The sequence below is a fragment of the Phyllobates terribilis genome, unplaced genomic scaffold (assembly GCF_046119375.1).
Source record: "Phyllobates terribilis strain yellow unplaced genomic scaffold, ASM4611937v1 Scaffold_2__4_contigs__length_985480577, whole genome shotgun sequence".
Taxonomy (NCBI): domain Eukaryota; kingdom Metazoa; phylum Chordata; class Amphibia; order Anura; family Dendrobatidae; genus Phyllobates; species Phyllobates terribilis.
Genome location: NW_027362762.1, coordinates 900,400,977 through 900,414,440, shown reverse-complemented (window position 1 = coordinate 900,414,440; position 13,464 = coordinate 900,400,977). Strand labels below are relative to the sequence as shown.

General features: G+C 40.7%; 1 protein-coding gene across 5 annotated transcripts in view; it reads right to left on the bottom strand.

Moving 5' to 3' along the window:
• Positions 1 to 13,464, bottom strand: part of ROBO1 (roundabout guidance receptor 1) — a 1,620,698-nt gene that overhangs the window by 157,823 nt on the left and 1,449,411 nt on the right. For all 5 annotated transcript variants that reach the window (XM_073668214.1, XM_073668217.1, XM_073668213.1 and 2 more), the window contains one exon: positions 6,465 to 6,622. In XM_073668214.1, coding sequence (XP_073524315.1) covers positions 6,465 to 6,622 — 158 coding nt within the window. The remainder of the gene's footprint in view (positions 1 to 6,464; positions 6,623 to 13,464) is intronic.

The window sequence follows — 13,464 nt, the reverse complement described above, 5'->3', positions numbered from 1 at the left end:
ATTACAGACAAAAGGAAAAAACAAATTGTAATATAGATACAGAAAAAAAAGGATAATCATAGTTAAGTAATTACACCTTATCCACCCTCACCCCCAATACCATTCATGTCTAGGTGTTACAAACATTATTTATTGTCTTTATTGCAAAATATCTGTTCACAGGAGATATGTGGTTGTCTGATCTTGAACCAGCCAACATCCCCACACACTTGCACGCTCAGTTTCGCTGGCCTCTGCTCTTGCCAGACACTTATGGAAGTGGATTATCTCCCCTGAGAACAAAAGGATCATTCAACATGCCGGTAGACCCCCATACACATAAAATAATCACTTGACTAATCCAAAATTTTGGGGTCCAAATGACTATGATTTAATGTGTATAGACACCTAAACCATCCTTACAGGGGTTGGGATAGGATCTTAAAGATCCTTTCCCAAAACTCCTTTCCTTTCCCTTAAAGATCCTATCCCAATATGTAGTAGGTGTAATAATAATAATAATATTAGCAAATGCCTCTAATTAGAAATGTAGTATAGTTCTTCTGATTTGCCATGTCGCTTACCTCATGTTCAGGGCATTCAAGTAGCCATGGTTACGACCACTCATATAGCGACAGCAATGCCCTGCACATGAGGTAAGCTACATAGTGATTCAGAAGAACTATACTAGATTTCTAATTGGTATTTGCTAATATTATTATTACACCTATTACATATTGAAATAGGATCTTGGAGATGGGAATACCCTTTTAACAAGAGATAAGTGGATTAAATAGAAGCAAATATTACAAAAAAAAATCAAATTTGCCAGAATCTAATTTTTTTTTTTTTTACATTCGGTTGATGCAAATCTTGAAAAATGCTGTCAGGGACTCAGGATACAATTTTGCTGGATTTAAAAAGAAGAGGAAAGGGTTGCAATTCTTTATAGAATTAATACTCACCCATCTTCTTTGGTGGTCCTTTGGTGTCTTTTGCCATGCAGCATCATTGGCATCTCCAGAGCAGATAGACGGCAGCTGGGAATCGCCAAAGATGCCGGGCACTGGAAGATACTGAAGATGGCCCATTTAAGACCTCTCAACTGGCCTGAAGAAGATGATTGGACCAGAGCAGGGCTGCGCAGGAGGATCAGTGAAAGCCAAGTGACTATAGTCTTTTGTTTTTTTTCACATGCTGATTATACTATGGATTCTGGAGAGACCTCCAGGCATAATAATGTACATTCAATCCCCATCAAATAAATTCAATGCAAATGTAATTTCTTAACAAAGTTTGAACAAATGGCTAAATTCAAGTTTTGATAGATTCGCTCATCCCTATTAGAGATGAGCGAATCCAAACTGTAACGTTCGGGGATCGTATCAGACCAGGTTTCCGGTGCTGAACTCTGAACATGGACCTCTTCTGGAAGTCTGTTTTATAGTTTGGGAGTCCGGGGAGGAAAGAGAGAGGAGAGAGAGATTTTCCAGCTCCAAAGTCCCCATTGATTTCTATGGGGTTCGGGATATGGTTCAAGTTCGGGTAGAGTTCTGGTACCGGAACCAAACTTTGGACTAAAGTTTGGTCAAACCCGAACTTCCACGGGTCCATTCATCCCTAATCACTAGTAGACAAGAATAAGGCAGAACAATTTTCTGTGACAATCTGATAATTCAGAATATTTGATAATCCAGCTGTACATACCAGATCCAGTTAAGGGATTTATACATTGAGATCATTGAGATTAAGGTATAATATTATTGTATCGCCTTCGATTTTGTCCTTTGCATGTTGTACTTTCTCTGCTGCCATAAGGATCATTGATCTCTATTGTAATAGACCCTGTAGTGTATAACGTAATCAGGTCATCAACGTAATCCACAATAAAATGCTCCAATTATCCAATAAAACCTGCAATCCTACAAAGTAGCATGCATTTCGCATCCACTTCTGAACTGTAGCACTTTAATTTACCTAAGTATAGAAACGATACATATTTATAAGAAATGGCGCGTCTCCCGGGATGACATATACTGATGTAAATATCCCAGGATTCCCCAAAGCAGAACATACTTTAATTAAAATGATTGAGAAACTACAAATCAGTTACTTGTCCTTTATCAGCAGAACAGAATAATGCCGTTCCTAATTCTAGAACAGATGGCATAAGCGGGAAAAAAAGCCCAGTATTAGAGTCTGCTGCTTCCTAAGCATATGGATTAACATCTTGTTACACTGATTTAGTATAATCAAAAATACTTATCAACAATCAGCCGAGTTACAAATTTTTAAATTTAATTGCATCAAGTTTGGACTGAAATATGGTTTTGGGGAAAAAAAAATATGGCACCAAAATAGGGAGTCTATCCCCCCTGGAGTAATTTCCTCTGGCTTCCAAGAGAATTCTTGTTACTTTTTCACCTAATTCTGGCAAGAAAGTCGCACTGCTCTTTCAATGGAAACACAGATTGATGGACTGTCTTTTTAAATTTGGTAAGAAGTCCTACGTAGTGAGGAGTCCATTTGTTACCAAGACAGGATAAATTATATTAAGACTCTATACAATTCGTCAAACCACAAAGAAATACATAAAATGAATAGCAATTATGCACAGCAATACATTTAAATGTGTCCGGGGTGTCCGCTTCTCAATGAAATTTAAAACCAAATTTCAAATACAATTATTGGTAATTTGAAGATTCACAAGACTGTAGCCTTAAAGGGAATCTGTCACTAAGTTTATGCTTCGCGGTCTGGGAGCAGCATAAAATAAAGGCTGAGACACAGATTCCAGCAATGTATCACTTACTGGGCTTTTTGCTTTAGATTGTGTAATGCAGCGGCTTGCGGCATTACTGTAATGGTCCAGGGTGTGTTCGGGCTGACCATGTACCTCTCCCTTAGCTGACAGATCACATGACTGTGACATCATCACAGGTCCTGTGCACACAGAAGGACTGATCACATGACGGTAACATCATCACAGGTCCTGTGTGCACTGAAGGATATATAAATCTTGGTGCTTTTGAAAGAGTGTGAAAAAGGCGTGAGGCCTGTTCCCTGTGTGTGGGACACCGTTAGCCTGGAGAGGCTAGAGAGACAGTGAGGCCTAGAGAGGCCTGGTGAAGCCTGAAAGTCAGAGGCTGGATCCCTGGGTGTGTGGGGGATCCCAGTAGCCTTGGAAGGCAAGAGGCTTGGGAGGCAAGAGTCCTGGAAGGCAGAGGCTGGCTGTTATGCGTGTAAACATACCAGTAGCCTTGGAAGGTACGAGGCCCGGAGGCCCATCTGGGAAGCTGTAAAGCCACAGCGGTGGCAGAACCGAGCTGAGAGAAGCAGCTAAAACCCGGAAAAGGTAAAAACGCTGTTTGTTGTGAACATAGATATTGTTACCTTGCCGAAGGCTGTATCTGGAGCCAAGTGGACATATCTGTCGCTGGAAAGGCTCTTGGACATTATATGTGTAATATATCGGCAAGCCACTGAGATGGACTATGTTATGAGCGGTTTATGATAAGTAATAAACTGCTGGATTGTGAAATACCGGAAAGGCGTTGCACGTGTGCTTTAATTGACCCGGTGAAGCGAGTGCCCCTCAGAATGATGAATAGCGCTGCCTTACAATTGATACAATCACTGTTTTATCTGCAGCTCTGCTAGTCTTCTCAGTGATGTGCTCCGTCTACCCTGCACCTAACATTGATTGATAGCTTTCTCTTTAACTATTTATAGGCAGAAAGCTGTCAATCAATAGTGGGGGCAGGTATAGCCACCACTCATGAATATGAAGGACTGCATAGAAGCAATTTACCACCGAAAGGACCAGCAGAGCTGCAGCAAATAAAATAGTGATGTATCAAAACTACAAAAAGTAGCTATAAGTAAGTAAGTGCTATACTCCTGTAATAGGAGTCTCTGTCCATACTTTATGCTGTTTTAGAATGGGTAACAAAAACCTGGTGACAAATTCTCTTTAAAATTGGAAAATAAGTAGAAGATAAGGTACAGTATCCAGCCCGTGGCCATTATACAATGTCTTGGGTCTTTTGGTTTTCACCATGTAGATTGATAATATCTGTCAAACGCAACAGCAGACATGATAGCAGGGGAGCACCGCCCATAGCAGCCGCTATTAGGCCCATAAGTCGGGTGACCCCTCTCCTCCTCCCGTGATCACAATTTCAGTGGTATCCGTAGCCTCAGGAAGTGGATACTATTGAATAGAGTGGTGGACCAGGGAGCAGAAGGCTGCCTCATCCATCATTCAGCCTGCACCGGCGAGTCTGAGACTCCATGCACTGCAGGCATGATAACGTCACTACATCTAAGCCTGCTGTGATGATGTGATGAAGCCTCAATACTCACACTGCATAAACCAGAGGGGGAACAGGGCGAGGTGAGTAATGTTAGTTTTTTGTTCTCTTTATAATGTCAGTAATTATGGAGGCCATCATACTGTGATTGGAGGGCTCATGGGGTCAATCTTATAGACTAGGGGCTGGTGGGGACCAATGATATTGAATGGGAGGCTTGTTGGGGCCAATCATACTGAATGGGGGGCTGTGGTGGGCCAATCCTACTGAATGGGGGGCTGGAGGGGGCCATGAGAACTTGCTATGAGGCCCTGTGATTTCTGTGTACGCTACTGCATGACAGGATACTTTCTTTCTGTGATGTCCCAAGTGACGTCATAATTTTTATCTGACATTAAAACAACATCACATCCTATCACAGAGACTCTTATGACAGACCGAACTGTAGAATAAGGCACAGGATGATCATCATTGGAGAGATTTTTACTTTGAAGGTTCTTTTTGACAAGTATCTGTGTTTTTGGAAGTGGGCTCAAAAGGGTTGTCCCAACATAGCAGTTATTGCCTACCCATCTCTGGAACCCACGCGGGTCACAAGAATTGGACTCTTAGGAGCCACATTAGCCCTGAGTGAGGAAGGTACATGCACCTTACTGCTCTACTCATTGTTTATTGTAATGCTGGAGATAGCCATGTACAAGATCTCTGGCAGTCTTAGCGTATGTGCACACGATCTGGATTTGAAGCAGAAATTTCCTGAGCGTTTCTGCATCTCCTTGGCAGGATAAACGCTGCGCTTTTGACACATTTTTTTATGCCTTTTTTTATGCAGTTTTGAAGCGCTTTTGTTCATTAATGAATGCTTTTTGGAGCTAAATAAAGTTATTTGGTGGGACATTGCTTAAACCCTTGGATTACCGTCAGAAATGGGGTGAGTATATTGGTTAATTTAAATGATTAAAGAATGTCTCTGTTGTATGTCAAATAAAGTGTTTGCTCTGTGTCTGTTTGTTTATTTAACTCTTTACTTTACTTTAATTGGTTTTGGTCATGAAAAGGTCCGATTGACACCTTGTCATCACCAAACAAAAGAGCTGGATGTCAGCTAGTCCCATTCATCCAATCTTCATTAGCATTTCTATTCATGTAATTTATGCAGCTGCTGTGAGCTGGTATTTTTAGCCTTGGAAGGTGCCATTTGCAAACATTTGCAAACAAAATAACATCTCACAGCTGGTTCATTAGCTGCTACGTCCCCCCATCAGCACTCAGCAGCGCTTTGGACGCCGCTGATTGGTGACGTCAGTGATCAGCTGATGGTCACGTGACCATCAGCTGATCAGTGACGTCAGCGCGTGTCCTGGCAGCTCAGTATACTGCGGGGAGTGAGCCCACTCTCTGCAGTATACCGCTGGCTGCCGAGGAGACAGCATCGCCGGGGACCAGGAGGACACCGGGGGACGCCGGATAGGTGAGTATAAGGTTAATTTTTTTTATTTTTACTTTTTTTTTCATTTTTTGACCGTGGGCACGAGGGCTGGGCAGAGCAAACTACAGCTCCTCCCATCCACGTCGCTCTCACTGTTATCAGCGGGAACAGCGGTCGGATGAGAGGAGATGTAGTCCTCCTCTCCCGGCCAGGGTACCACCCGTAACGCATTTCCGGCGCAATTTCGCGCCCATTGACTTTCATTGAAATGCAGCATATCCGCAGGTATAGATATTATACCTGCGGGTTTGCTGAGATTCAGTGCAATTCAATGGGCGTGAATTTGGGGCAGAAACGCCCAAACAATGGTCCTGCTGCAGTTTTTACTGCAATGTGAATCCGGAGTGGAAATTTCCTCATCATGTGCACAGCACATCCGGATTCTCATTGCTATACCTGGCAGACCTATTAACAAGCGTTTTCACAACGTTAACGCGGCAGGAAAACCGCAGCAAAAACGTATCGTGTAAACTTAGCCTTATAAGAAATAAATGGAGCGGTGGTCCAAAAGTGCATTTTAAAGCCTGTTCTTGAGAACAAGATAGGTAGAAAGTTGGAACAAACTCTTTAATGTTGACATTTTAAGGTGTCCTGTATTATATTGCATTGTATTCTATTACTTATATTGCAAAATTCATAATTTTTAAAAATTCCATTACTATTAAAAAAAAAACACTGCTTACTGTAATTCGTTCATCCTTATCATCTATTGGTGTCCCATCTTTCTTCCAGGATATTGTGGGTTCCGGATGACCTCGGGGAGGTTGGCATTCCATCACAGCAGGTTCTCCAACTGCCACCATGACATCTGAAGGGTTTTGTCTGAAGTCGTCTCTAAGAACTGTGAAAAAAAGAGATACATATGATCATGTTAATGAAGCAATAAGTACATTATAAATTTCATCCAAGAAGTCAATGCCTAATAAAAAAAAGTAACTATTGGTGATATTGAGCTGCTAGATGGTTTCAATATGATCATCGAACATTGTACTTTTTGAAAATCTTCTAAACATGTAAATGGATCCTATATTGGTACATCTGTACATATTCTCATTTTCTCTGAGTTTTCATGTCAACCTCAAACTTTATATCTGTAACCGAAAACCCTACAGTAGTTGGTAAATCTCTATTTAGAACATCATGAATCCAACTTGTAAATGGAGGAGAATTAAAATTGCATGTGTACAGTAAGAGATGGTGGACCAGGAAAAATAGAGATTGGTCACGTCTTTGACTCTTTAACACCTTCTGTACATGAAGGTCACCACGTGTTATGACCTTTCTTTTCTTAACTGAGATCAATGGCATCTACATGAGCCATTACCTTTCCAATATTGAATGTATCTCTGGACGACTCAATAATCAACATTCAGGCCTTGTATCTCTGGGTGGTTTAGAGTTGACCTCCATGAAATTTGTATGTGTTGTCCATATTTACCCATACTTTTCTCATCTAAAATATTCTCTTGTCTGAGAAAAGGAACTTAGTGATCAGTTAGATCTCATTCAGTGAGTTCTCATTCAAAGGAAGTCTTCAAACAGAGGCTGGACAGACATCTGTCTGAGATGGTTTAGTGAATCCTGCATTGAGCAGGGGGTTGGACCAGATGACCCTGGAGGTCCCTTCCAACTATAACATTCTAGAATTCTATGGTGTATGACAGTGTGGAAAAATGTTATGCAAACAACCGGTATTGTAACGAGTAAATATTTAAACTAAAGACATAGATACTAATGACTTATATGCTAATTTGTACCCCAAGATCACCTTGAAGCAAAACACAGAATGTAACTTTCCAGAACTGCTTAATTAGAACATTGATTAAATTATTCCAAACATGCATCCAAGATATATTATACAGAAAATACTGAAGTCAACAGCCGCTGCCAAAATACGCTCGGGTTGGGTTTCATATTTCATTCCTCCAGATTGCTGACAACTTCCGTTATGGTGTTCATTAATTAACTTCTAATACAGAAGAATTTGGGAGCGATCCTGCAGCTTAATGAAGAGACTGAGAACTTGGAACATCTACCTGAGCAAAAAACTTCACTGCATGCCATTAGCAAGAGAGCTGTGATCGCAGTTAAAGCTGGTATTATGCACATTAAATGCATCGCTTCGAGTACATAAAGCTAAATACTCTTTAGTGACTTTAAAAAAATAATAAGTTCACTCTAGAAAGTGTTCTTCTTTGCAAAATATATATATATATATATATATATATATATATATATATATATATATATTATTATTTCAAAGAATACTGTAGATAGGCCACAAATACCATGAAATTCCTGGGGTCAAAATCTGCATCATGGATTCCCAAGCTGAGAATATCGACTTTGAATCTTTATGTAAAAGATGCTGCATGTAGCTATTGCTTGAGGGTTGGCTGATTCCCCACAAGTTTGGCCAGGAAAGTATACTGGAACTTGTTTTTGACTTCCTTATACAGTAACATAATTAGTTTCGTTGTCACGATTCCACCACGCTGGGAGCGATAGGTCTATAGGATAGGGGTGTACTGAGCATGGCTGTGGAGTCGGAGTAGTGGAGTTGGAGCCGGTGTCCATTTTGGTGAAGTCGTATTCGATATAAAATGGACCGACTGTGACTCCTAAAATATATAATAAATTGGGCTCAGTAGTACAATGAAGGATGTGCTGTAAATGTTTTCATAAGAATTTGGGAAACTTATGAAATGTCCTATAAATGTTTCTTCTGTTCCTGATCTAAGGATCAAGGAGGTTTGGCTTACTGACTCCACAGCCCTGATGTTGAGCTGTCAGTATTGTGAGTGACAGCCCAATCGCCCAATCTGAGGCAGGGGCATGCTGGGCTGTCGGTATTGTGATTGACAGCCAAACTGCCCAATCTGGCTGGGCCTGTAGGGTCTTCTAGGTGTCACCAGTTCTGAGTGATTACCTGGTTATTTAAACTGGCTGGCTATTATCAGACCTTAACAGTTGTAGCCTTGCTCAAGAAGTGTGTTAGCTCCATGCTCTGAGTTTGTATATTCTGATCTTTTCTGCCCGATTGGATTTGCCCTTGACCACTCTTTTGCCTTACTCCTTTTGTCTTGACCACACCCAGAACTTGTCCCCTGACTATCCATTTGTCTTATCCCTTTGGCTTTGACGTATCCTCCTGGCTTTTGACCTCAGTCCCCTTGACCTTTCCGCCTCACGGCTCAACGTCACATTGGTTATCGTAAAGCTCCTGACAAGATCCATCTAAAAAAACTTATCTTTTGATTCCATTTTTTGCAATTTTCAAATTTGCATCATTTATTTCTGCAGGAGAAGGTCTATTTAAATGATGGCAGAACATTTGTCCTACTTTTATTTATACTATGAAATTCACTTTAACTGACTGGAAAGAAAAAAAAACATTGAGGTTTGGATCATCTAGGGCAGCTATTTAAATTTTAGGCTTAGGGAGAATCTAAAGTACAGAGTAGAGAACAAGAAAGGCTAGAGCGCATTTATATATGAATGAAGCCTACAATGAAATGTCAAAAGCACATTAAAAAAGAAAAATGGAATTCATAATCTTAGCCTAGTATTCCAAGCTAAAGAAAGAAAATAACTACTGTATCTACATATAGAATCAAAACTCACTTAATGACTGTCTGTTGTCTCACAAAAAGAAAACGCCAATTTGCCTTGGAGACACATACTCCTAACCAGACACAAATGTATTCAATTATCTGTACAGACCTCGCTCCTGCAGGAAGCACGCTGCCGTTTTGATTCACATTATTAAACTTGTTTGACATGCAGCAAGCAAGCACATTTATAAAAGTAGCCTGATAGAAAAAAAGTCAAGCAAGACAACAGGAAATGTGCAGTTAAAATTATAAATTGACTCCTATTTTTAAGATTTCATTTTTCTTGCAAACAGCGAGAGAACTTCTCCATGGCTTTCCATGGCAGATACTTTATAAAGTAGGTGCAAAGAACTTTGAACCCCATTCATCAAAGTGACTATGTAAATTGCTTTGAAAAGTCCTAAAATATAAAATTGTGCAAAAATGTTACAACTTTTGGTGTTTTTACGTCGGTTTCTTCCAGCTCTACCAAGCTGGGCAAGACAGGGGTGTGGCGGGGTTGAATGTTGGGGGGCTGACGCCACAGCTCGTCTAATTCATGACAAACTGTGGTGGACCGAATGCCACAAATCTTACACCACTTAATGACTGGAGTAAGATTTCTGCTGAGGCGCACAGAGGCTCATGTCACTTATGATATGTCTGTGATTCATTAAGAGGCATGGACTTCTGACTCCTCCACGGCGCCTCATCAAGACCAGCAAGCAAGTTGCCAGTCTTGATGAATCAGGGGGGCTTTGAGTTTTAAGCAATGCTCATTTCAGCCCAAACTGGCTGACGATCAACCGATGAATGACCAAAATGCTTGTTCGTTGGGTAAAAAGATTTTTTGGCATTTACAAAAGAACATTGTTCTCTGCACCCTATTGTCCTGGGTAAGCAGGATCTGCGTTGCTGGGGCAAACTTTGTAGACTGAGCGATTTATAATAGATCGTTCTATGAATATCTGAAGCATGGTCTAGGATATTAAACAACTGACGATAGGCAAACAAGCTACCGGTTGGTGGTCCTTCAACTGTGCATCACGTAGTGTAATTGAACATCTAGTCAGTAGAATATACAGACAATATGCTACAGTATATACAATAAGTTCTGTGCTTCTGCATAGATCAGCTTGGATTGTTGATAATGCAGGGAGTATAGTGAGCATGGTCCTGCCAACATATGGAATTCTTACTCTCTCTTTAGACAAATCATAGCTGCTTAAAGGGGGTTTACTATTAAGCACAATAAAAGTGAAAAATGTATGATTGGTGAAGTTATGGCCACTGGGACCCCCCAAAATCTTAAAAAAAGGGGTCCAAAATTTCCCTGTGTGAATGAAGCAGTGGTGGACATGCTCTTGCACCAATCCATCCACTTCTATAGGTCTGACAACTTCGCTATCTTCATCAGCACTATGGAAGATGGAGGGATGGTCAATCTTGAACACCAATGGTCTGTGTGGAGTCCCACAAAAAATCTATTTAAAGCATCTTATAGGTAGTATTTTTGGTGTTCTGAGCTGTTCTTAGTTGAACAATATAGTTTAATTTTAGTGCCCCATGCAATGATCAGGTAGACATAAGACAGTGTAATATAACCCCCTAAAAACGCTGTAAGGCTGTGTGCCCACTATGCATTTTTTAAGCGCTTGCGCAGCGGCAATTCCGCTGCAGAAATGCTTAAAAAACGCTTGGTAGAAGGTCTGCCATGTTCCCCAATGATAATCCGCATGTGCTGTGCACATGCTGCGGAAAATTCCGCTGCGGATTATCAATGCGGAAAAATCCGCAGCACTACCAATTATTTTGCGGAAGCCATCAGAAGGTAAGTATAATATTTATTTTTTATTTTTTACCATTCTTTCGGTCACACTATATAAATCCATGCCGTTTGCATGGATTTATATAGTGTGACCAAGTTGTCAAGCACTTTCCAAGTGATGCTAAAATAGCTTGGAAAGCGCTTGACGACCGCATGCGGAAATGCATGTAAAGAACGCTTCACTTTCGCTTGTCCCTGGCAGGAAAAATGCATGTACAATCAACATGCGCTTTTTCTGCCAGGGAGATGCAGAAAAGCTCAGGAAAAATCCGGAGCATTTCTGCATCGTGGGCACATAGCCTAACAATTCTACTCAAGTGGGAGTGAGATCAGCTATCACAGGAACCGTTTCTATCTAAAAGTCCGGCTGGTTTATTTCACTCCTCATAAACCGCATCACAGGAAAACTTAAATACAGCCCTTGTCTGGCACAAAGTGGAACATAGAGTGAAAAGTTCATACAATACTGCAGGTTCCCCGCTTGGGATAGAGTCCAGCTTTTTTGTCTTTTAGCAAAGGCACACACTTCTGGAGGTCTGCACACCTCCACACACAGACAATGCATGAGACAAACAGGTTCCATTTTACCATGTGAACCATACCCGGGGATGGAGATATGGTGAGCAGCCGTCCTGCCCTAACTCTTCAGCTGCTCACAATAAACCCAGGCCTGTCATTGCCGATTAACTCCTCTTACTACTATGTGTACTAGCGCTTTACTTCAGGTTTACATCATAGAGGACATCCACCTCTGTAATACATATCTCCCATCCACTATGTGTCCGACAGCCACCGTACAACACTCAATAACTCACAAAATGATTCATCATTTACTTTTATAGGAAAAGGGAAGGGTTGACTCATTAACGGCATCGATAGAATATTCCATCATGGTTTGATTGGTGGAGGTCCAACTGCTGTGACCTCTGTCTATTGCTACAATAAAGCAGAATTGACTTATGAGTCTATCTTGTGACTTCCAAAAACACCCAAATGGTGTCATTAAGAGACAACGTGACACAGTGCTTTCCTAGTTCTGCTGCCATTTCTAGTAGTCAGTGGGAGTCATAGAGGTCTGTTCTGGACCAAACCAACATGGATCTGTCAAAGCCAATGTCCATCATCAGACAACCCCTTTAGGGTATATAGTAAGGTTAATTAAAAAAATATGTTTGCTGGAAGAATGGTCATTTGGGCACTTACTGTATGATCCATTATGGTCTATGAAAGACACAAACAGTAAAAAAATGCTCCATCAGCTGATTTATGCATCTATGTAGACCTCAATGACCAGCACTTTAAGTGATCGGACCCCACTGAGCTGATGTACTACACTGCTGAATGGCTCACTACATCGGATTTATTTCTCCAAATCATGGCACAATTAGAGTACAAGAAAAATGAAAGAAAAACAATTGAAACGAGCACCACCAATATTATAAAAGGAGATCAACCTAATGCATATAAATAACTCAGTAATCACTCAGTACAAGAAAAATGCCAACATCAAGTCATAAAAAAGAAGCACATTTTAAAAATTAATAATGTTACCATATGCCAATGCACAGAAAGTAGCCTCACATTTTCTGCAGTAAACCATATGTTGCACTTTTATTCCTGAACTATTTCATTAAAAAATAAAAATAAAAACAGGATGTTGAGCTCTAGACGTGACCCACCGGGAGCTTTATAAACTTGCTTGTTCATCGATATAGCAACAAACCTCCAAACCAAGAGTGCAACATGTTCATAAACAATCAATAAACAAAATACTTCACGGAGTCCTCTATAGTTCACAAACCGTAAAAAAAATCCAACGTTATTATGTACCAATTTTATATATTGCATCACACGTCCTGTGTAAATCGGGTACAGCAAGAATGAACCTCGCTGCTGTCATCGCCCATTGTTGCCCGTAACAGGCACCTTGCGAGCAAATGAAGAGACTCTCACAATCATCGAAAATCTAGTACAGTCTTATTGTGGCCGGCAGGGGCTCTGGATGGATAACCCATCACTGTGGCATCATCAATAGAAAATGTGACCATCAGGTTAACGAAGGTTAGTCAATAGGTTGACAGCGAGTAATAATTTGAGATTGATAATGTTGTAACCATGTGAGAGGGTTACTAAACGTAGGATGGTGGCAGGATATTGGACAACGCATTCATAGGATCATTGACAATGTGCAGTAGAAAAAACTTTACAATCACAATGCCTGTAACCCATGGAAATTTAATGTTCTGGTATTTGGTAATGCCT